At 30.6% G+C, this 25,762-nt stretch overlaps 5 protein-coding genes across 5 annotated transcripts; 4 read left to right on the forward strand and 1 right to left on the reverse strand.

The window, feature by feature from the left end:
• Window positions 1–493: 493 nt before the first annotated feature.
• PGO_092720 (hypothetical protein, conserved) lies at window positions 494–5,365 on the forward strand (the record flags this gene model as incomplete). The annotated part of the gene is made up of 7 exons (XM_028687860.1): window positions 494–1,495; window positions 1,815–3,689; window positions 3,969–4,055; window positions 4,190–4,252; window positions 4,440–4,517; window positions 4,860–4,907; window positions 5,237–5,365. The coding sequence occupies 7 exons, from the start codon at window positions 494–496 to the stop codon at window positions 5,363–5,365; spliced, it is 3,282 nt and encodes a 1,093-aa protein (XP_028543661.1).
• A 1,209-nt stretch (window positions 5,366–6,574) lies between these two features.
• On the forward strand, window positions 6,575–10,091 carry PGO_092730 (hypothetical protein, conserved; the record flags this gene model as incomplete). Its single annotated transcript, XM_028687861.1, has 6 exons — window positions 6,575–8,532; window positions 8,777–8,878; window positions 9,164–9,235; window positions 9,398–9,490; window positions 9,651–9,722; window positions 9,953–10,091. 6 exons carry the CDS (start codon window positions 6,575–6,577, stop codon window positions 10,089–10,091), a joined length of 2,436 nt encoding a protein of 811 aa, XP_028543662.1.
• A 244-nt stretch (window positions 10,092–10,335) lies between these two features.
• Window positions 10,336–15,369, reverse strand: PGO_092740 (structural maintenance of chromosome protein; the record flags this gene model as incomplete). Its single annotated transcript, XM_028687862.1, has 1 exon — window positions 10,336–15,369. The coding sequence occupies one exon, from the start codon at window positions 15,367–15,369 to the stop codon at window positions 10,336–10,338; it is 5,034 nt and encodes a 1,677-aa protein (XP_028543663.1).
• Window positions 15,370–18,663: 3,294 nt separating this feature from the next.
• On the forward strand, window positions 18,664–20,663 carry PGO_092750 (PF16 protein; the record flags this gene model as incomplete). Its single annotated transcript, XM_028687863.1, has 2 exons — window positions 18,664–20,046; window positions 20,517–20,663. 2 exons carry the CDS (start codon window positions 18,664–18,666, stop codon window positions 20,661–20,663), a joined length of 1,530 nt encoding a protein of 509 aa, XP_028543664.1.
• Window positions 20,664–21,625: 962 nt separating this feature from the next.
• PGO_092760 (hypothetical protein, conserved) lies at window positions 21,626–25,332 on the forward strand (the record flags this gene model as incomplete). Its single annotated transcript, XM_028687864.1, has 2 exons — window positions 21,626–24,997; window positions 25,225–25,332. The coding sequence occupies 2 exons, from the start codon at window positions 21,626–21,628 to the stop codon at window positions 25,330–25,332; spliced, it is 3,480 nt and encodes a 1,159-aa protein (XP_028543665.1).
• Window positions 25,333–25,762: the final 430 nt, after the last annotated feature.

Here is a 25,762-nt window from a genome sequence, read left to right on the forward strand (position 1 = left end):
TATTTTTTGTTCCCCTTAACAATCGGCAACAATCGCACTGAGAAGTGAGAGTAAGAAGTGAGAGTGAGAAGCGAGAATGGGAAATCTTTTTAGAAAATAAAAACGTTTTACGTCACGTACTCGCATGCTTAAATGAAGCTAGCCCCAAATTATAACCACAATTGTATTAACGGATACACACATACAATTCCTCCCTCTGTCGTGATGAACTCCGGAAAAAAAATAAAATAAAATAAAAAGTAAATCCAGAAAAAAAAACCGAAATATACGTAGTATGCGATGAAGGTTAGAAAAAATTACCTGCCGAATGCCAACTGTGAGGACCAAACGTAAGCGGGATTATATAACTCTCTCTTTTATTCCTCTTTTGTTGACATAGCGTGATCTTGTCAAGAGAGAGAAGTTGTAAATTGCAAGACACACATTCCTTACTCAAGTTGAGTGTTTCATTTAAGGAAAATTTTAACTTGTTGCATGGGAACTTTTCCATGAGATGATGATGACAATGGAGGAAGAGGAAAATATTGGGAGGAGAAGAATAAATGTGGATAAAATTATGAAGGATTCAATGAATTACGTAGTGAATGCCAGCAAAGAGAAAAGTGTAACTGAAATAAAGAAGGAGTTAGAATATGTAAAAAACATAATTCATAATGATATAATAAAAATATTAAACAGGAACTCTCATGGATTTATGCATCTACCTTCCAACTTAAATTTGATAGAAAAAATGATGCCAATTTTAAAAAAAGAGGTGGAAATTTCGAAAATTTTTGTTAATGTATTGTTAAGCGAAATTTATGAAATCCATAAGAATACCTATCTTTTGATGGAAGACAAAATGAACATTACGTTTATAAAAAATGTGCTCAAGAATAATGTAAATATAGAACAGTTGATGAGTAAGTTATCTAAAGAAATGAAACTTTTTAAAAAATCAAAACAGTTTTTTTTACTATCGAATATGTATGATGACCTTCTCAAATTGTCATCCAATTTTGAACAAGGTAAAAAAGATATAACCCTAGAACGTATCAGTATAAACAATGCAGACATTCTTTATTTTCTGTCTCAAAGAATTTATAATATAGCCAAAGGTATATGGAAAATAAAGGCATTATTATACAACAATTATAAAACCATGTGTAAAATATCCAGTTCTTTACTATCTTGGAATAATCTCGTCGAAAAATATGGAGACGTATCTGAGTGCAATCAAGATGTTATACATTTTCTTAAAAATAATTCATATAAATACATGAACGAATCCCTAAATATTGTTATAACTGAGATAAATATGAATCTACAGAAATTATCTTATGTCTTTCTCAAAATTGTCAAACTCAAGGATGTTTTTCTGATGCACTCAAAGAGTAACATCAGAGACCACTTTATTTTCAATCAATGTCTTTACTCTATTTTGACTTCCTCTTACTCACTTAATATGTTGGATGTATTTACACATTTGTTTCGCGAGATTTTCATTGACACATTGGTAGGTAGAATAATAACCCCAAGTTTAACCATTCGTTAGAGGAAATGCAACAACGTCCTTTTGAGTGTATATATAAGGGATAGAGGGAACACATGCACGTATTTTTCACATCATGTGGATTTAGCTACATGTGGACCAGCTACATGTGGATCAGCTACATGTGGATCAGATACATATGGATTAGCTACATGTAAAAGTGTGCTCAATCTGGGTGTACTAGCTCTGGAATGTTTTTATCGAGGTCACTTTTTTTCACCTTGACGCACCTCCCTCATTGATATATTTTTTTTTTTTTTTCCTATCCTTCACCACCACGCAGGAACAGGAACCATTCGAGTCGTACGACTCATTCCTAGGGTACGTGAAAAAAAACATTTTGGAAGACGAAAATATTGCTGAAATAAACAAATTAGCAGATGAAATAGACCCAAGCTCGTTATTTTTCACTAGGGGTATTTTACAAAAACTGTTGGAGATTATTAAGAGGAAATTTCCTGAAATATTTATCCTAACGTATTGTGATACATTCATCGAGAATTATATAAAAACTTGGAATTTTCTGAACGAAATAAAAAAAAAAAAAAAAAAATATGAACAGTTCATAATTTATGAACACGCTAATAATTTTTTAAAAAATTTTGAAAGGGATGCTTACACACAGTACATATTAAATGTTTTGGAAAATAAAATAAATGAAAACTGTAAAAACGTTATACTATTTGATAAAAAATTTATATTTGATGATAAATTTTATTGGTTAAAAGAAACCATTAATTTAATTAAAATTTTTAAAATTCTATTTACAAGTAAGTATTATATACCAAGTTCTCTTCCAAATTATTTGTCTTTTATTTTTAAGCATTTTAAGAAATACATAGACAATATAGAAAACTTTTTATTCTTCCTACGAGAAAATCGGAGCACTAAAATTTCTACCCTTGACAAAGGTCGATTTAATTGGAGCCCCACTCTGAGTTACAACAGCATTGGCTTTGTTTTGTCAGACTTGACATCTCTGCGAAGAATATTCAAAATCAGGAAAAACGTGAAAAATATTTTTAAAAATGGAATAATTAGGGAAAGAGATACAAACATGCCAAAGCAACTAAGCAATTCAAACAATTTTGTGCTACCGGAACGTTTAACTACACTTATGGGAGATGTTCCCATATGGATATTCACAAAAATACTGTCTTATTCTGCTGATATGTGTTATGAAGAGCACCATAACTCTTACACATGTTCTTCCGGGGAAGACAACACTTCTTCGTCGTCTTCTACATCATCTTGGATAACTTCATCATGCTGTGAGAACATGAGACAGACAGTTATGAAGAATATAGAAAGTCCATTTCTCAAGTGGGAATCCAAAAACTTGGGAAATGGCATAACCCTTCCCTTTCATAATATCAAATCGGAACAGTGCTACAATAATAATGAAAAAAGCCATGAGTTTGCAACTGATACCAAATTACCTTCTTCAATTATGAAAAAATCTTTCCATGGGCAGCTTGAAAAAGAAAAAGTAAAGAATAAACACAAAACGGATGAATGGAAAAACATAAGAACAATAAGTAGAAATTATTCAATTTGTCACAAGTATGCGCATGATAATACCGTTCAGCAGAATAATGAAAATGATACACATTCATTCATCGTGGGGGAACAATTCAATAACAAAATGACGTCCATTAATGGAAAATGTGATCATACGAAAGAGGAGAATAATCCTACGAATGAAGAAAATAATCCTACGAACGAGGAAAATAATCCTATGAATGAAGAAAATAATCCTACGAATGAGGAAAATAATCCTACAAATGAGGAAAATAATCCTACGAATGAGGAGAATAATCATGTGAAAGTCAATTCAGAAAATCCAATGAATGACAAGAGAGATTTCATTGACGAAAAGGATGAACTACACGAATTAGGTAGATCTAATAAAAATAGCTTACGAGAAAAACAAAAACGCATGAAGATATATATACAAATATACAAAGAAAAGAACAAAAAAAAGCTAATTAACGACATAAATTGTATAAGTGGATTCCTTAAAACTTTATCAAAAATTATTCACAGCACGCAGAAAGACTTTGAACAATTTTTTATTAATAAGATGTATCAAATTTGTTCTAGTTTTTTGGTTTACTTGCACTCCCTCTTGACAATTTACAAAATGATCAACAAGCAGGTAAAAAAATAAAGAAAAAAATAAAGAAAAAAAATAAAGAAAAAAATAAAGAAAAAAAATAGAGAAAAAAATAAAGAAAAAAAATAAAGAAAAAAATAAAGAAAAAAAATAAAGAAAAAAAATAAAGAAAAAGAAAATGTCCTGACGCTTTCCTTTCCCCTTGTGTGGACACTATAATGTTAGAGTCCACTTTGCATTTCTTCACCTTACCCTGTGCATGGAGTTCTAGCCAAATTTATACACTCAATTCCACTCATCACACATGTACATATTTTGTAGATCCCCGATAAACCGAATGAACACGTGGAAAAAGTTCTTCTCCCCTTAATTTCGTTCAAAACCTTTTACGAAGGTGTTATTGCACAAGTAAGATTTCAGAATATACATGAGAAATACTTTTTTTTTGAAGGAGATACACACAGATGAATTTTTATACACACCTGCACACACAACATTCTATCTTTGTGCTTTTCCCTTTTTTTATGCACCACCATCCACAGTCTATAATAGAAGACATAATAAACAAAATAGTTGACAAGATAAGCGATTACTACCTTGAAGAGGTAAAACCAAAAATAGAAAAAAATAAAGTAGAAAAAAAAAAAAAAAAAGAATACAATTCTAGGGAATCGAAAATTTTATTTTGCTTATTCGACGTATCACTGTGATGTCGTGCTTTTTTCCATCTATCAATACATTTCTTTTTTTTCCTCATTTTGACCCTCCTCCTCTATTTCGCTCATACTCCAGATAAAGAACATCATGGACGTAAAAATTCAAGAGCAGAACAAGTGTATTATGAAACTAAATCTTCGAGAATCCTTAAAAGTTATACAAAAAAAAATAAATAAATAAATAAAAAAAAAAAAAAAAAATAAGATAAATAAAAAAAATAAAAATATATAAAATAAAAAAAAAATAATGAAAAAAATTAAATAAAATAATTAAATAAATAGAATAGAATAAAATACAGGGCAGCTGTAGTTACCCCTCAGTTTATTTTACACGAGCGCGTTATATGTGTATGCTATATGCATGTCTAAGGAGACACTGCGACCATTGCCTCACGAATTGGTAGTATGTCTCCAAACGGACACAAACACACAGATATATATATATACTTTTTTAACTGTTCTTTATATACTCTCCCCCACACCTACACACACACAGGATGGTGACATACCGTACGAGGAAAAAATACAAAGGCAAATATTTTTGGTATGAACAATTTTTCTCATGAATCGTTTTATGTGCATGTAGAATCTATGGGATGAGGGGTGGGGCCATAGGAATACCCAAGATAATTGTCTTCATACATGTTCCATGTTTATTTACCCTAATATGCACATTACTATACCCACGTTATCCACATTTGTCGAAGTTGTATTTGCTGCATTCTTTATGAACAACCATCTCACATATAATATGCCGAGCTATATGTATATAATAATACGCATCAGTAAATGTGTATGCTTTTTGCACGATATGCCTTATCTCAACGCATACACACACTATACACACCCTTACTGCATACATCCCCATTGCAGGATGTTTGTCATTATGAAAAACTGTGCAAAGAAAATTTCAAAATAAGTAGAGAAACCAGTGCCAGTATGAATGCATTAGTAAATAGTTTGTTCATAACTCAAGGAGTAAATTTGTTAAAAGCAGAATAAGAAAAAAAAAAAAAAAATATATCACCTACACAGGATTTTTATAGAACTATTAAACAGTGTGTTGTAAGGAGACATAGTCATAAAGCAGCCAAAGAAAAATTCTGTTTTTGAAAAAGACGAGGACGGGAGAGGACGACAAAAATAAAGATAAGAATTATTCTTCCCATCTGGAACTGAGTTTACATCGTTCTCCTTTTTTTTTTTTTTTTTTTTTTTTTTATTATTGCCACATTTTATGCATGTAGTGTAGAGAAAGGAGTTATTTATTGGTATTTTATTTTTATCCCTTTTATTTTTTATTTTATTTATTTTCATTAGCATTGATTATTGCGAATCAATGTCATTCCAGAATCATGTTTTGCTCCATTGGTTTTTTATCTGTGTATATATTTAATCCATTTTTTGATTCCCCATGTGTTTATTCTTTCTACCTCCAAAAAAAAAAAAAGTATATTTTTTTTTAAATCATGAACATATATATTTACATTGCAACGAATGGGGAAACTCATTAAAAGGATTGCTTTGGGTTACCCGTGTTTGCAGCGGAAAAAAAAAAGAAAAAAAAAATGGATTTTTTTTTTTTTTTTTTTTTTCTTAATGTTTTATCAGAAGATAGGGGATGGTGGTGGTGGAAGGTTTATACACACATATTAGATATATATATGTATCTATCTCTCTCTATATATATATGTATCTATCTCTCTCTATATATATATGTATCTATCTCTCTATATATATACGTCACATCTACTTATTGCAATACATTGCTATGCAAGAATGGCATTTGAACGTGCCTTGACCTCTTAAATTTTTGATGTACATTTTTTTGTGAATCCGCGAATTGTGCATTTCCGAAAAAAGGAAAAAATAAAAAAAATAAAACAACAATTAACATTCTTTATGGCTAGTCGAATGGTGGGTAGCTCAAAGAAGAAAAAAAAATAAAATAAAATAAAATAAAATAAAATAAAATAGTAAAGCTAAATAAAATTCAGCACAATTTTCAGCTTAATTAAACGAAAACTACACAAGCAAATTCAAGGAATACTGGTCTTTGTCACACGAGAGTAATATAGAGGTTTTTTGAGGGGAGGAGGAGGAATCAAGGAAAAAGAAGTGTGCACAGTTTAACACTACACGCTTTTACTAACATAGATTAATATAGTGGAGCAAAAGATTTATGTTTAGATTATAATTCCGAGGGGGAAAATGCAAGACGCATGTCCACTAGAAAATAAATTGATTTCATTTGACAATGTTAAGAACAAAAAGGCCATAATTAAACATTTGAAAAAATGTCCCCTATTTTTAAAATTCTTATATTTGCATTACAACCCATTTTGCTTCCCATACATAAATAACACGAGTAGCTACCTAATAGAGAAGGATAATATAAAAGATGAACTACACAGGTACTATAAAAATTTTAATGAAATATTAATTGATATATTAAAAAACAAAATAAGGTTAACAACATATGAACAATTTGAAACACTCAAATATGAAGTAGTTCTAAAACAATATTTGAAAAATGGAATGAAGAATTTATTGATCAAATTGAACGACGACAATTTTGTGAAAAAATTGCAGACAAAGGTTACACCACCTTATGAGGAAAATGCAGAAAGAAATATAAATTTAGATGAAGTTAATAATTTCTTAAATTGTCATATAGACATTGTAAAAAAGTGGATACATAACTTAAGGACAAGTCGCTATTGTGAAAATGCAAAGAATAACTTATGCAGTAAATATGTGGACAAGTTAACCTCGAACATAGATTCTGCATTTCCAACAGGAGAGAATGAGAATGAGAATGCAGATGAGGTTGAGAATCGGGAAAACAACTCAACTCAGAAATGCCCGCTACCCATTTTGACTCTTCAAAGCATTCGCGAAATTCACAAATACAGAATTTGCAGGGAGATCCTAAACTTTATAGATACGGAAATATTTCCTATAAGAAGAATAGAAGAGGAAGATGAAGTGGAGATGCACATGGGCGTGGAAGAGAATAACAACAGAACGGTGGAAAACATCCAAGAAGGTGAATATATTGAGAAGGAATTTTTGGTCAAAGATGAAATTTTAAGCATCGTAATTTATACAACTATATACTTATGCTGTAAAATGAACATTATAAAAAGATTAAAAAATAAAAATTTTCATTTTAAAAAAAATCTGAACAGTTCAGGCGAAAAGTCTATATTTTTCTTTCTGGAAAATCTCAATAAACATGATATACAAAATGTAAATATTATGTTTTTCCTACTGCATTTTAACGACAACTTTGTTAAATATTTTGAACACATCTTTAATTGCAGAAAAGGAGAACAAGGAGAATTTTCTATGAAAGACAATTTATTTATTGAGTTAGGAGCGGGAAAAGGTAATACGACACGATGGGTCAAGTTTATTATGAACGATTTTGTCGAAATATTGAAAAAATTTTTGCAACGTACACAAGGGGGAAACGGACGAAGGAGTTATAACCTTGATGAAAAAGCAAAAACAGAAATCACAGAATTAGTGCGAAGTTGTAAAATAGAGAAGAGAGAATTTCATCAAACAAATTGTCTTGATATGAAAAGAGCTCAAAGTCATGCACAAAAAGAAAGGTGCAAAATAGTAATCTTAGAAAGAGAAGCATTAAGGAATAAAAAAGAAAAAAAAAATTTTTTTATGCAAATGTCACAAGAAAAAAATGAAAATATAATAAGAATAAAGGCAGATATTGCCCACTTTCATTTTTTCAAATTTATGCATTTCTCAAAAAATGGATTTGTAACAGAAAAACCCTCGTCCACCCTAATTCCTGATATCATTCAGTTTTACTACTACATGGATGTCTATCGAAAGAAGGTGCGTCCCGAAGGGCATAAGAATTCTCGTCAGGATGCAACTGATGAGGTGAAAACTGATGAGGTGCAGAACACTTTCAGAGATGAGGAAGGATGTGCTGTTACCAACCAAGAGGATTGCTCAGAGCACATGGAGAAGCAGTTGCAGTTCCAGAAAAACCAACTAGAGGAGATTTCGAAGCAAGGAATTGTCAGAATAATGGAAACGTACTTGCAAAACAATCTAGCCATTCTGGGCACCTACTTCGACGTGCATGTAAACAAATTGATCTCCTTCTTGACCCAGGGAAATAACAACCTATTAAAGTTAGAGAAGAGGAAGAGAAAGAGAAAGAAAAAGAATGGGAATAGGAATAGGAATATGAATAGGAATAGGAAATAAGAGTGGAGGGAAATGCATACAGCATGGGCACATTACATACACCCATGTGAGCACATTATATATGGCCATGCTGTATGCATTTCCCTCCACTCATTACGCCTTTGTAACGAATGAAACACATAAACCCTAAACGATAAGCACATGCTCGATTCCCTTTTTCTTTTACAGGTTTTACGACAGCATGAATGATTTTCTAAAAAACTTTAACTGCAAAAAAGTGACCTTTTTAACGAAACATTTGTGTGGAAACGGCACAGACCTAGCACTTCAGTATGTTAGAGAAAATAAGAAGCATCATCTCCCTGTTCCATTTTACCTGCACCTCTCGAGTCAATACAAATTGGCACAGAGAAAGAGAGTTAAACAGCGGGTAGATATATATATATATATATATATATACTTGGAGAGGAAGTGAGTGTGTAGTAGTTATTCATATATCCATCTTGCTTCAACACTGACACGCATACTACCCCATCCAATCTCATCTCATTGCATTGTGCTTACTTGAAAGTGTAACCAACCCATTATTATTAAAACATTTTCGTAACTCTTTAGGATGTTCATAAATAATACCAAGAATAAGAATATGGAGAATTGCTTTATTTTCGCTCCATGTTGTCATCACAAGTATATGAAAAAAAAAAAAAAAAAAAAAAAAAAAAAAAAAAAAAAGGAAACACAAAAATATTCTCAAATCAAGTTTTTGAGTTCCAAATTTTAGTCTCTATATTTTTTTTTTTTTTTCTTTTTTTTTTTTTTTTTTACCACTTCTTCACTTTCCAAATGAAGATGTAAGGTACAAAAAATTTTAGGTTTCAACCGTTTAAAGAATTTAAACATCGACAAGAGGTACCTTCAGTATGTTGTCAGTCATATGTCTGGGTTAGTGTCCAATTTATCCCTGTTCAAAATACGTGGGCTAAAAGAGTCTAATTTGGCAATCCGGTTAAGTGCATGTAACTTGAGAGATGATATATTACCCTTGTTGTAATCACCCACCACCACCACCACTCCTCTCTCTCCTCTCCCTTTCCCTCTGCAGTTATGCATCCTGTGATAGCCCAATTAAAAAATCCCTTGGAAAGAAAGTTAAAATATTGGTTGACCTTGTCAGGTAATTTTTTTTTTTTGCGAATTTCCATGCATCAAAAAAAAAAATGATCTCTTTTTTAACACACATGAGATAGGGAAAGTTTGATAAATGTGAAAAAAAAAAACAAACATATGTTACGTCATCTCGATGTATGCATAAATGGATATATATGTATGGATGTATGCTACATCTCCTTTCTGCACAATACATATTCTACACCACTACTCCCCTCCACCCCTTTCCCTCTGCAGAATCCTCTACCTGCTGGATCAAGGCCTACAAAATGTTTACCTTGTAAAATATGTTAACCGAAGCATAACGATAGAAAACCACGTCCTATTATTTTTCAACAATCAAAATTTAGACTTACAAAATTTTAAGCACTTTTAAGTTGTGTATATTTGGGTGTTATGTTTGTGTAGACAACATTTTCAACATGAGGGAAAAGAGACACGGAAAAAAAAAAAAAAAAAAAAAAACTTGTGGAGAAAAACAATATCAGCTGTTAGTACTGGGTTCAACACCTTATGGAATGGATTTCTCACAAAAAGGGTAGCGCACACCGGACATCCGATCTATGTTCGGCTAGCCATTTGCACCATGCACGCTACACCCTACACCACACCATTTAACTTCACCGTTTGATTTCACCATCCTGACGATACTTGCTGATGTCAAGAGTGATAGTCCTGGAGCACTTCTTATGCTTGTTCTTGTAAACACCGATGAGAGTTTGACTCTTACTAAAAAACTTTTCTTTAAGAGAAATGACAATGACTTGGCTATTAATAGAATTCAGGTAGCGAGCAAGAGAATTCATTTTGATAGGATCCATATTAGCATCCACTTCATCCAGAATAATAAAAGAGTTACTTATATATTTTTGGATTGAGAAAATTAAGGCTAATGCACTTATACTTTTTTCTCCACCACTTAACTCACTTATATCAAAGAACCTTTTCATTGGTGGCATATTGTTATATCTTATTCCACAGTAAAATGGTTCATCATCTTTGTTAAATTCGTTATGATTAAATAAGTCTAAAAATGCCTGACCACCTACATGATGTTTTACACTATATGTTAAGTTATTATATACATTGTCGATTACATTTTTTATGTAATTAAAACAATGCAAAAATTTATAGGATCTCTTCTTTTGTAATATTCGAAAATTCCGTTCGAACAAATTACACTCTTTTCTTTCATTTGATAACGAACTATCAACTACTCTTAACTTATCAACTAATGTTTCATATTCCTTTTCTGCGCTATTATTTACATTTCTCAGTTTTAATAATTTTCTTTTTCTTTCAATTTCTTTTTCCATTTTTTCCTTCTCATTATTGATTTCCTTATCCCCTTCCATTTGTTTCAATTCTTCTGGAACTGAATCAAATGAGATGTTTGACATTGTCAACTCCACCTCTGCATCGCTACTGCCTCTGTCACTACTGCCTTTGTCACTACTGCTTCTATCACTGCTGCTTCTGTCGCTACTTCCATGTGTGTCCTCGTCATCGCTGCACTGCAAGAGCTTGCTCTTCCTTCCGGATTGTTTGTCTGTTTTTCTTCCTCGTCTGCTTCGCCCACTTCGACAGTTTCGTCCACCTCGATTGTCTTGCCTGTGCATGTCACATTCTCCATCGCCAATCACATTGGTGGTGACGAAAATGTTTACACCATTCATATCACATTCACTTATTAAATCCTTGACAAGAGTGGCATAGATTCGTATCTTCTTTCGACAGTTGTCTATTTTGCTTTGAATGTTTTCATACTTTTCAAAATTGGTGTTAATATTTTCTCGAAGTTCATTTAATTCCTGGTTAATGGTAGCTAAGTTCTTGTGATATGTACCTTGCTCATTTTCTAGTTCTTGAATTGAGTTTTGAATTTGGTTTATTTTTTCAACTTGTTTTTTTTCCTCTTCGTTCAAGTTGTACAGATCCATTTTGACATTCTCTTCCTGATTTTCTGATTTTTCATTTTTTTGAAAAAGGTTTATTTCATTTTGTTTGTCCAACAGTTCATTAATATCATCATTTAATTTTTTTATATTATTTTTTATTCTATCAATATGTTCATCTACTTTTTCCATTTCTTTAGTACTTCGTTCTACAGATTCATAGATGTTTTCAATTTTGAATCTTTCATTTAGAATTTTAAATGATTCCTTTTGAAAAGATGCTAATCCATTTCTTTCTTTCATTAATTCAGATTCATAATTTTCTAGTGTATCTATTTTTTTTTTTATATGTAACTTTTTTATTTTATTTATTCTTTCTTCATAATTTTCAATTATGGCTAATTTCCCTTCTACTTCTTTTTCAAAAATGTTCTTTTTAATTGATAAGCTAGCTATTTTTTTTTTATTTAATTCATGTTCATAATTTATTTTATTAACATGTTCATTCGTTTCGATTATCTTCTTATTGCAATCATTTATATCATTTCGACATTCTTCCTTTTCAGATAATATTTTATTATACAGACTTATGTTTAACCTTCCCATGTTGTACTTTTCATTATCTCCATATTTAGAAGAAATGTCAACAATTAAATTGTTACTCTTGGAAATTATATGACCATTCAGTGTTACTATATTTGCATTCAGGTTTGGAAATTTCTTCCTTATATCTTCTGCATCTTTTATACAATCAACAATCAGAGTGTTCTTACCTATGAGGTAATCAAAGATCACTTTAAACTGTTCATCACACACAAGACAATTATTTGCTAGCACGATATTTTTTTTTTTAAATAAATTCATCACCTTTCCTATCATGTGATGATGATATCCATATTCTTCCATAAACTCATTGTTCGTCAAATTGTCCGAGTTGTTCTTCTCATGTTGTTCATCTCTGCTTCCTGTGTTATACATCTTCTTCTGCTGCCCCTCTACATATGCTGCTTCTTCACCTTCTCTGTCTTTGTTTTTCCATTTTTTCAGTTTCATATTATTCACAAAATTCTCTAGAGGGATGAAATCCATCTTGTGATGTTTGTTATCTTTGAGGTACTTGATGCACTTCACACAAGTCTCTATATTTTTTACTACAAGAAAATTATTATACTTATGAATAACATTGTTGACAGCTGTGTAATATATCTGATTGTTTACTTCGTAGAGGTTACTAATCTCATCATATATTTCATCATCTCCAAACATATTTTTTAAATTTCGAATAATTTCTTTTTTTTTTTCAAAATATATTAATTCATTTTTATGTATATTTAGTACATTTATTTGCTCATCCAACTGTTCGATGTGTTTTTCCTTTTTTGTGATGGTAAAATTGTATGATTTCAAATCATTTTTATATTTTTCTACTTTCATTTTATCCTCTGCAATTACATTATTTAGTTTGTTTATTCGATCTGTCAATTCATCCAAGGTCATTTTTTCAGACTCATAATCGAGTACTTCTTTCTGTTTTTTTCTGCTAAGATTGTCACATTCTTCCTGTAATTCTTTAATATCTTTTTTCAACGAATTTGATAAAGTTGTGTAGTTATTAATGTTAATATTACTGTTTGCACACTGATATAGATATTTTTCTTTACATTTTTTGTATTCGGTTAAATTTTCAATAACTTGCAGTGCATTGCAAATTTCAAACATTGCTTCTTGTTCGTTTTTCTGATTAATTTTTGTGTCGCTATTATTATTGTTACTATCCAGAATTTTCATGGTTTTCAATTTTTTTTCTGCTTTCATCAGACCATCATACACACTTTTGTGTCTATCCTTAAGGTATGCTTTGACAAGATCATACTTATCGACAAACTTCAAAATGATATTTAATTTATTAACATATTCAGTGCTAAGTTTTTTATTTTGATCTTTAATCTGTTCATTTAAATTGTCAACAAATTTGGTACAATGGATTTGCATGTTTTTCTTCAGTTTCTGATTTGCTAATATTTTGTTTAGAGATTCTTCACAGAATTTTTTTTTTTCATTTATTTCATTGAGACTAATTTTGAGTTGATTCATTTCTACTCTATAATCTTTTATCTGATCTTGTAATTTGAGAAGATTTTTTTTTTTTACTAATTTATTTTTTTCCAAATCATTTGCAATTTTTTTATTTTTAGTTAAAATTTCTTGTTCGAATTCAATTTTTTCATCCTTAAACGTGAGTAAATCATCTTTTAATTTTTCTTTTTTTTTATAATAATGATAAAGACGAAATAGGTAAAATAATTTTACATCATTTTCGTACTCTTCTTTCAGTAGGTTTTGTTCTATATTGTCATTTATCTGCATTTTATGAATTTTAATTTCTTGTTCCAATTTCTTTTTTTCATTTAAATAATTCTTACAATTCATTTGTTTTTCTTTCAGCTTCTCTTTCATATCTTCATACACTTGTTCATATTCATCTGAACCACTTATATACTCAAACAGTCTTGACAATTCTGTCGGTTTCTTATTAATTACATCTTCAATATCTCCTTGAAATATTAAGCATGTTTTTGTCTTAGTTTCGATTCGATTTTTTTTTAAAAAATTTACATATTCTTTATGTTCCACTAATCTTTCATTAATGTAGTAATTACTTACTCCTCTATAATTTAGAGTCCTCTTAATTTCGATATTTTGTTTGTTACATTCTAACACAAGTTTTACATAACATTTCCTTTTGTTCAACATTTCCATCTTCTCATTTTCCTTATGGTGTATTAAATGCTTCATATTTTTTACTCTCAAATGTTTATTATGAATTCCTAAGACAAAACAAATGCAATCCATAATATTCGATTTCCCTGATCCATTAGGTCCTATAATTGCTGTGAATTTGGAAAATGGACCTATAACATTTTCATTCTCATAGCTCTTAAAGTTACAAACGATTAGATATTTTATGAAACATAATTCACTCTCTCTATACACCATGCTAGATGCCAAGCTGCTGCTGTTTAGATATTCGTTTGGAAATTCAAGTTCCTCTATTTTTCCATTATTCTCTCTTTCCAGTTGACTTATTCTCAGGGGAACTATGTCTCTACTGGAGGTTACTTCAACTGACACGTCTCCTGCCACGTCTCTTCCACTAGCTTCTTTCTCTGTCTTATCATCTGTCTCCGACGAGCTTCCTTCTTCTACCTCGCTACGTCCGTTTGCTTCTCTACCTTCGAATCGATTCTGTTTGTTCATATCCAACTGCTTCTGAAATGGACACGTATCATTGTTATGAGTGCCAGAATCTAAGGCAACACTTTTTTCTAGGTTGGGCTGAGGATACTTGATGCCACTTACTAGTGTAGCACATTTTCCCATGTTTTCACCTTCCATAACACCTTCCTTAACAGCTCTCATCACACCTCTCTTCGCATCGTCACTATGTACGAGGCCTTTCAAAACAGTATATTTCTTTTTTCCCTCTTTTCCAAAATCCAAATTAATAGGTTTCGTGCTTGAAAAATTAAATGAGGATTCGTCTGAACCCTCTAAATATTCTTCATTTAAAAAATTGTTGAAGTCTTGATCATCCACCTTTGCTGAATTTGTTACCAAATTGTTTGACCCTTCGTTTTCATCTTTATCAGATTCTAAGCTGCTTTCAAAATTTTCTTCTTCATCAAGGTCATTTCTGGAATTTGAATCATTCACCTTCTTCTTCATCTGTATCTTCTGCATTTTACCCATCTTCACCATCTTCGCCAACTTGTATGCTGCTTTCCCACGATGTTCTCACGTGAATAATTTTGGTGAACACATATGGAGATCCTTTCGTCCGTCACAACACCAATGAGATTATAAAAATAGTTGTCACTCCACTTATCAAAAACTTTTTTTTTTTTTTACAATATTCGTGTGTGTGTGTGTGTCTTTCTCTCTCCTTTCTCCCACCCGCAATTCTACTCTCTTTCTTATATCACCAAGTCTTCCTGTGTGGAAAATTACACAACTAGTTTTTTTATGTACTTTTCCTCTTTAACGCATCAAAGAAGTTAACTGAAAATTTGATTTTCCATAAATGTACAATTTACAACTGTAAAAATGGTGAAATATACAATGATGTGTATACCTCACCTTTCCCTATTTCTGCTTGTGAACTAAGAAAATTCGGATGCGTATGTCTGGAGCAGGATGTATATATGAGCTACATCAGGTTAGTTCGAAGAGGTGTAGTAGCGATGCACTGATGTGTGGAATGCTCTCAATGAGAGATGCTTAACTGCACAAGCACACACACACACGAGCACATATATATATATACATATGTATGCTTCTTCTGTAGGTTCATAATGGCAAGGACATTCATTTTCAAGTTTTATTTTAAAAAATTTTTTTATACGTTAACTTTTTTATACTTTTTTTAACTTTTTCATACCTTTTTTATCTTTTTTATACTTTTTTAATTTTTTTATACTTTTTTTTAACGTGTTTTTATTTCCTTTTACCTTTTCCTTTATTTTCCTCCCTCGTGTGTATTAAAAAAAAAAAAAAAAAAAAAAAAAAAAAAAAAAAAAAAAAAAAGGGTACATAGATAAAAAGCTTGCTTCGTTGGCATTTCCAATGTTGCTTTTCAAGAATAAGTTTATTTCAAAAGATTGAGCTCAGTTTCTGATGCTGATATTCATCCCTATTTTGCATTGCTATTCTAGTTAGACCTTTCTTTCCTGGTCTTGAGTTCTGATTTCTCAGTGTACTTACATCTCTTTGCTTTTTTGTGTAATTTACTGGTTTCCATCTATGTGTTTTTTTCTTTTCTTTTTTCTTTTCTCTTTCTTTTTTTCTTTTCTCTTTCTTTTTTTCTTTTCTCTTTCTTTTTTTCTTTTCTCTTTCTTTTTTTCCTTTTTTTTTTTTTTACGTGCTTGTCATACACATGAAGTGTGAAGTGAAATATTTCGCCTTTTTATTTCGATCCCCAGTCCATTTTAATCAAATACAAGAATATGCAAAAAAAAAAAATGCAGCAAAGTTGAACAAAATGGACCAAAGTTGAATGTTAAAGAAGAGAAGTTTTCTGGATATTTGGAAAGAGCCTTAATCTTTATTTTATTATTTTTTTTTTTTTTTTTTTTTTTTGGTTTGTTTGTTTTCTCTTTTTTAGTCACATTGCACAGTCTTGCAAAAGACGAAAAATGAATTAAAAAGAAAAAACAAAGGTTTACACCATGTGATGTGTCATATGTGTAAATGAATCAAAATTCTGCATCTACTGCATCCCACATTTTATATCATGTGCATAAAAATTGGCCATACTTGGGACTAGTGTCCAGGTTTGCCTACGGACTTGGCATACCACTTGAAAATGGAAGAAAAAAAAAAAAAAAAAAAAAAAACACTGAAAAGGGCAATAAAAAATAACGAAATAACAGAATAACAAAAGGATAGCAACAATGACAAAGGAACTTCATCAAAAGAATTTCACCAAAGGGACTTCACCAAATTAACTTCACCAAAGGAACCCTAAAACAAATGTCTCAAAAAATGTTCTGCCATCTTGTTGGTGAAAATAATCATTCACTATCCCGTTTAGAACAATCAAATGCATAAGCAAATGGGCAGTATAGGAGAAGAAGAAAAAAAAAAAAAAAAAAAAAGAAAGAAAAAAAAGGGATGAAACACATACAGAGATGGGTATGGACAAATGGCAATATCCTTTCACTTTAGGAAAACTTGAGTTCCCTTTTTCTATACTATGTAATGTTAAATATCAAAAATTAGTTTTAAGTCTCTTTGCAAAAGGATTAGACATTTATTTTGTATATGCATCGAAAAAGGGATGTTCAATATGATTTGTTTTTGTAGGCACTAGAACCTCCTCATCAATACCGAGGATTGGATATGTGTGTGTTCTCATAAAATACTTTTTCAAATGTTTGTAAAAAATGTAATTTTGTTTATTCATGATTTGCATAAACAGGAAAGAGAAATGTATTTATCAAAATGATGCGTATGACGACAAAGGAGGAAGGAGTTCTCGGGGAACATATTCTAGCATTAGATAAATTTTTGCAAATTATTGTAATCCTATCTACAAGAATTATTTGTGGTTATTATGATGGCTGCAATTAGGATAATAACAGTAATTGTTATTATTATATTTCTTCTTTTTTTTCTTCTTCTCTCTTCATTATTTTTTTATGCAAAGGATAAAAAGTAGACAATTGTTTCGTGTGCAAAAACAAAAAATAAAGCAATTGCGTCCGATAAAAAATGTCATACGTGAAAATATATTTTTTTTTTTTTTTTTCTCATTTTTTAATTCCTTTTCTTTTGAATATATAATTGATACGGGTACGACATAGACGGGAGGTGTCTGGGAAAAGGGCCTTCCTCATTTTTTCTCTTTTTTCAGGTTTAAAAAAAGAGAAAATTCGTTGTGTACAATTTCCTCATGTTTGTTTAACTGTGTGTATGTATGTATGTATATATGTATATATGTGTGCGTGTGTATTTTTTTTTTTTTTTTTTTTTTTTTTTTTTTTTCCCCTCCCCTCTACTGCCCATTTGCTTATTATTAACCGATTTTGAAATGAGAAAGGAGACCCTTAATACCTAGTCTGAGTATGTGCGTGAGAAAATGAGAACATCTTACGCATATGGATATGCATATGCATACGCAGAGTCGGCTTCTATTTCTCATTCCAGCTCGGGTTTCCCTTTCACTCCTTCCCTTTTGCAGGCCCCTGTGGATTGGCAATCCTGTTCAGAAATGCACGAATAGATAGAATGTCACTTCAAAAAAGTAGTGTCTACTGTGCTCAAATGTGGAATCAGATTTATGTCCTTATTTTCATCACGTTCATGCGTACGAGATAAGTTTGGGCTCATCCTATTCCACCCCCAACCTCGCACACAGTCAAAAATAAGAAGTCAAAAATAAGAAGCCCAAAATAAGAAGCCAAAAATAAGAAGCCAAAAATAAGAAGCCAAAAATAAGCAACCCAAAACACTGTCTCTCCTGTTTACTTCTTTCCACTCCGGGCAAAAGAAAAAATGAGCAAGGCCATACAACAGATATTCGAGGACTACAGCAGGGCTCGGACACATTTCACGCAGAACATTTATGACATGTGCTTAAAGTCTCACAACATGGAAGTAATAATAAACACAGATATCATAATTTTGATTCGTCCGCTGATCTTGGACAAGATTCCCATAGTTCAACAGAATGCAACTCAAATATTAGCAAAAATGGCTACACATTCTGAAGAAGTGGCTTTAACTATTTTGCAGAATGATGTATTACCACATTTAATATATTGTTTAAAACATGAAAATAAAAATTATAGGAAAAATTGTGCTAATACTTTGAAATGTCTAGCTAGCCATAATGCAAAGCTAGCTAATTTAGTAGCAGAAGGAGAAAATTGTATTGATTATTTAATGGATTCATTGGATGAATATGATGTAAGATTAAAAGAAGCATGCATAAATGCATTATGTGCAATCATCAAAAATGATATAGATCTTTCAAAAAAATTAGTAGATAAAGGAATCATCCCATTGGTTATTTTGTGCTTACAAGAAAAAGATACAAATCTTATAAAAAGTACATTAAATATATTAACAGAACTTAGTAAACAAACTAATGAAATAGCGAAAGAGGTTGTGGATAATAATGCATTACCACATCTAATAAAATACTTAGATCATAATGATATTCATATAAAAAGAAGTTCATGTAATTGTCTATCCCAAATTGCTAAACATAAAGAAGAATTAACAGAATTAATTATCGAAAATGATGTTTTTCCAAAAATTATATATTTATTAAAAGATAATGATGATATTGTAAAAAAAAACTGTTCCAATTTATTGAAAGAAATGAGTAAACATAATGAAGATATATGTAAAATTATTACTCGTGCAGGAACTTTACCTTTTTTGTGTGAGTGTATTGAACAAGCATCAAAGGATAATATTAAATGCCCCGCCATTCTATGTCTTGGTTTTATTGCTTCATTTTCAGAATCATTAAGTTTAAATATTATTTTATCTAATACTATTCCTATTTTAAAAAAGTGCTTAATCGAAGAAACAGAAGACTATATTAAATGTGCTTCTGTGTGGACTCTTGGAAATATTGGAAAACATTCATCTGAACATGTTAAAAAAATTTCAGATGAAAATATTTTAATAATTTTAGTTAACTTGTATAATTCCAATGATTCTTCCGATGATTTAAAAAAAAAAATTAAATTTTCCTTAAAAATCATGATTCAAAAGGTCACTGATTTGGAAGCTCTAGAACCCGTCTTTATAAAATCATCAATCAAACTAGCCAAGTATTGCATCTATCAATTCTCTAAAATACTTCCTAAAAATCCTACATACAAAAAATCCTTCATCAAGTCTGGGTGCTTGAAGTATCTACAAGTAAGGCTTACAGATATGCGCAAAAAAAAAAAAAAAAAAAAAAAAAAACACATACTCCCACATGTCAAGATATCTCACTAACAGAGCAACACATGTATCAGTGAGGAAAACATTACCAAGAAATTCTTAAGATTGTCAGAGCGTAAAGTGAACTATATACCGACTAAGGGGAAAATACATATATATATATATATATATATAATTTCTGCTCTAGGAAATACTTTTTTTTTTATCATTTTTTCTAATGCTACCCGTGCTGTTATACTTTATGTTTTCCCCTATCCCCAGTACTTGACTTGCACAAAATCAATTATTCCATATCTTTGTGTGTGTAACCATCACCGTTAGCTGGTTCTACTGCGTCGTCTTCTGCATCCCCTTCATCTGTTTCCCCTTCATCTGTTTCCCCTTCATCTGTTTCCTCTTCATCTGCTACTTCCTTTTCATTTTTTGTTTTTTCTTTGATGTAGGAAATAAAAAATTCCGACGAGGCAAAGAAAATCGAAATGGAAATAAACACAATCAATAAATCTTTCCCAGAAGATATAATCAATTATTACACTCCTGGTTACTCGGAAACACTGATTAAAAAAATTGACCAAGTTGACAAAAACTGACAAGAACTAGCCAAAATTGACAAAACAGAAAGGTAGCTAAAACATAAATGCGGGGCTAGTGGAGCAGGGAAAAAAAAATTTTTTTTTTTTTTTTTTTTTTTTTTTTCGTTTCATATTTCCACCCATTACACATGCACGTATATATGTTCCCATCTACTTCCACGTTTTGAAAAAAAAAGAAAAAAAAAAAAAACTCTCCTATTTACAACCTAAACTTGGAATTTATAAACTCAAAATGAAGGAGATGCTTCCATTGTAGAAGCAACATCCAAGGTTGAACTCATCTCTATCTTTGCTTTTTTCTCTCATGAACGAACATTTTCTTCAAATCGGGTTACTATATTGAAAAAGAGGAAAAAAAAAAAAAAAATTCCCATTTCTTCCTCTAAATGATCTGAATTCAATAGGGAGTGGAGCGTACGCGATATATATGTATGTATATATGTATATATGTATGTATGTATATATGTATATATGTATGTATGTATATATGTATGTATATATGTATGTATATATGTATGTATATATGTATGTATGTATATATGTATATATGTACATATATGTGCATATATGTGCATATGCATGTATGAATATGTAAGGAATGTAGAAAAACATGACTGTCAACATTGTAGTCAAATGCACATAAAATTGAAACATTTTTTTCAAAATAAATGCAACTGCATAAGTGGCCGGACCCATAGACACACTAGGATGACATTTACGAAATGTTACATCCAAAGCACAACCACCCACCCACTAAATGGGCTGTTCTGAGATCACAAAAATGAATTAGAGATAAATAAATGAATAATTAAAATAAATAAAATATGTAAAACGAAGCACATTTTACACACCCTCATTCGTTTAGTGCTGCTTTTAAAAAGCAACAAAGAAGCAAAAGTATAGGAGAAGAGGTAACGAACACAACCGTTTCAACGGCACTTGCATATCACTCCAATTTAATGAGACAGTTATTGAAGAAATTAGATAAAAAATTTGTGCCTTATCCTTTTATGTGCAAATCATGCCATTTCTACAATTCAGGAGGAAAAGAAAAAAAATGTGAATTGTTGGATGAACAAAAAAAAGCAACCAAAATTTACCAAATTGTACATAAGCAAGACGTAATAAATTTTTTACAAAATTGGATGACTAACAAAAAGGAATTCATTCCACAAGAAATAATGCAAATACTTCAATTTTGTAGCAAAAATAAATATCGAAATGACAAGGTTACACATTTTATATGCTCTCGTATTAAGCATAATATTGAAAAATTTTCTTTGATTAGATTATGTGTGTGTGTGAATTATTTGATAAATTTGAATATAAAAAGAGATAAAACTTTTATTTATGTTGTTGAAAATTCTCTCATAAAAAAATTAAAAAATAATGAACATTTGGACCTGCATGGAATATGCTTAATTGCCAAGTTTATTCTTAGAGAAAGGATAACAAATATTACCTTAATATTTCTCTTATCCATTCTTATAAGTAAAAAAATAAATACAACTTGCAATTCGTATGACCTTTACAATTTGGTAGTTTCTCTTATGACTATTCAGAATGAAGGTCTTCTAAGCGGCTATCTCGTTTCTGCACCAGACACTGAGAGAGAGACATCCCACTCAAATGAAGAAAAAAGAACAAAATTTGACAAAACTTCCTACGCAACGGATTTGCCCTCTTTTTATAACACAAATGAAGAACAGAAGGAAGTAAACATATTAAACGAAGAAAATGTGCACGCACTTCTACGGATTTATATTAATTCAGAACAGATAAGAAACGGTGAAATTGTTTTAATTATTAATACCTTAACTAATATGAACAGAAATGCCTTTTTCCATAAAATGAACTTAACAAAGAATCAGAGGGTTCAATTGTATGAAACGCTTCTGAGCAGAATTAATTACGAAGGAAAATTCGACGGAAAAATAATAGCCCTGCTCTTATTTAATTTACAAAAAATGCTTAAATTAAATGAAATATCAGAACGGATTCTCTACGCAACCCTTACAAACATGAATCGTCCCTTTAAAGAAGTTATCATAGGAACGATCCTCCATGCGAAGCACTCATCAAATTTGAAGCAACCCACAAATTCGAAGCAGCCATCAAAATTGAACCATATGTGTGGAGAAAGAGACGCTATCCAAAAATGGATGAGAGGAAGTTACTCTAAGGAACATGAACAGGCAGAGGTAGCAGCTGAACAAATCAAAGCAACAGACGAAGCAGTTATGAACGATCAAAAAGAACACACAAGTGATATCCCACTAGGAGAATTTAATCCAGATTTGCACACAAAAACGAGAACTTACTTTAACCTTCAAGAGATTGGCATGGTGCTACAATTTTATGGTTGCCTCGCAGATCTCTTCAAGGGAACCTCCCCAACTGGAAGTGATGCGCATATGGTAAAAAGAGAAAAAATTGGAAAAGAAGAATATCAAATTTGCCATTCCAACAAAGTAAACAGGAGAGAAGAGAAGCAGAAAGATGTAGAGGATGGCATACTACCCAGATGTGACAACCTTTGTGTGTTGTCTGAATCATATATAAATGCACTGAAGGAGAGTTTGTTTTTTTATACTCAAAGGAATGATAATAATGGGGTTAAAATGAACATACTGGATTTTTGTACACTCCTAAAGGGTTTTTCAAAAACATATAAAAATACAGTATTAGATCGTGATATTTGTTCCCTCTTTGAAAATTTTTTAATGTATAATGAGAAAAGAATAAATATAAAAGAATTAAAAATGATAATTAAATTAATTTTTGAAAACAAAAATTCAGATATTTTCCCCACCCTATGTAATACAAAAAAATGCCTTTTTTTTAATCACTTGCACAATATTCTTTTACGAAATGTTTTAAATGAATCATCAAATTTGATTAAAAAGGAAAAGATAGAACTATATACCATGTGCTTTTATTACTTGTCTTTTTTACATTTTAATCACAATTCTTATTTCATAACAAATAATTTTATTATGAAAAATATAAAACGTAGTATGATCATTCAGTTAATTCCATACATTATTATAAGCAAATTTAATTACCATAAATTAGAGATGAAAATGAGTAAAATGGATTCAACGGATAAATCAGACAAATGGAACAAGCACTCATCAGAAGATACCATGTGTTCACTTCAGAAAAATATAAATGTAAGATATTATGAGAGAAAAGAATCGAAAAATGGTAGTCTGGCAGTGAGAGAACTTGAAGAAAAAGGACACCACAACCATATCGAATGTAGAGATAAAAATTACAGAATTCACAACTTTGATAGAATACATATACTGTACAAGTTGATGAATCAACACTTTGATAAGTATAAAACGTTTTATGTGCTCAATTGTTTATATATGCTTACAAAATATTTAAAAAATAACAAGACAATTTGTTTTCCATTATTTTCAAATTTTCATTTTCCTGATCTGTTTCACAAATTGAATGAGAGATTTTCATTTCACGACAGCAATATGAACCATCAAAAAGGACACAAAGTTACGACAAATTATGATTACTTTATTAATTATGTAAAATATAATTATTGCTTATCATTTCTATGTCATTATATAAATTTAACCAAATTTCTAACAAATGTTCAATTTGGTAGAAAATTCCCATACTACCTTTATACGCCATTTAATGCATATCTCACCATTCAATTTTTAACAAATTATGAACAATTTATACTAAATGGAAATTTTATTTCATTCCATGGAAATCCATTAACACAGGGTACAAGTGAGATAAATACACTCTTGAGAAAAATTAAAATGGAAAAAGTAGTTCTTATAAAAAATATGACAACATATGTGAAAAAAGAACGCTACAATTTGTTGACTCCTCATGACATTATACATATGATCAAGACATTCAAATTTGTATCTCATTTATTAAATCATGGTGATGATAACTATAGCAGTGATAGCCTTATCACCTTTTACACATGCATGTCAAATTTAGCTAGTACTAGAAATGTGAAAACAACCACAAGTTTTGAATTATTAACAGAATTTATAAAATTTTTGTACCACTTTGAATTTCAAAACCGAAAAATGTTTGAAAAATATCATGATTTAATTGTGAACACTTTAATATGTGCATTCAAAATTGTTTTTAAAAATTTACCTTACCGTACAGAAAATAACTATCTTGGCATGCTGCAGTTTTCCCTTTTGTACATGTCTCATTTTGTAAGAAATTCAAATTTGGTTCTTAGTTCGCTATCCCTGTACGATTTGAAAAAAATGAATCATTTCATATGTCTATCGCTAATGAATTTGGAAAAATACCAGCAGTCGTGCACATTTCAGGTAAGATTTTTTCCCTACATATTCCAAGTTGTGCATTGGTTATAAGCAAATAGGGGCCAAAATTGGAGCATGTGAAGTGTAGCATGTTTACACTGTTTGCAATTTGTATGACATAATTTTGAACTACATACACATTAGGATTGATACGTCTTTCCTGAAATATTAACGAGCGACACATAGAGAATGTTACATTTGTACATATTTTTTTCAACTGTTTTTCTTTTCAGTTACAAATTTTAAAAGTTCTTAGGGACATGATAAAACGTGAAAAAAGGATAATAAATGAATACCGCGTCGAAAACACACCTTATACGGTTGATATTCTTATAAAATAAAAATAACAAGAAAAAAAAAAAAATAAAATAAAATAAAAAAGCATTTTTAATATATCCTTTTCTTTCGGAGAAACTATGTGAACAACACCAAAACGGGAAGGCATATGTTCTTTTGCTGAACGGGACATACATATAAGTACATGCGTGTGTATATATTTACTCTATTTATTTATTTATTTATTTATTTTTTTTTTTTTTTGTGCTTAGTTACTTTTGGCTATCTGTGCCATGTGCATCCATCGCTGAAACCGGATTTCTCCATTTTATCCAAAAAAAAAAAAAAAAAAAATTTTATTTCTCAGATGACACACATCAGGTTCAGGTGAACAACTTCAGTTCCAAGTAAAAGGATTTTTTTTTTTTTTTTTTTATATACACAAAAATCTGTGTATTAAAAAAAAAAAAAAAATTATTGCCTTAAATGTTCTTT

Source organism: Plasmodium gonderi, assembly GCF_002157705.1.
Source record: "Plasmodium gonderi DNA, contig: Chr09, whole genome shotgun sequence".
NCBI classification, from domain to species: domain Eukaryota; phylum Apicomplexa; class Aconoidasida; order Haemosporida; family Plasmodiidae; genus Plasmodium; species Plasmodium gonderi.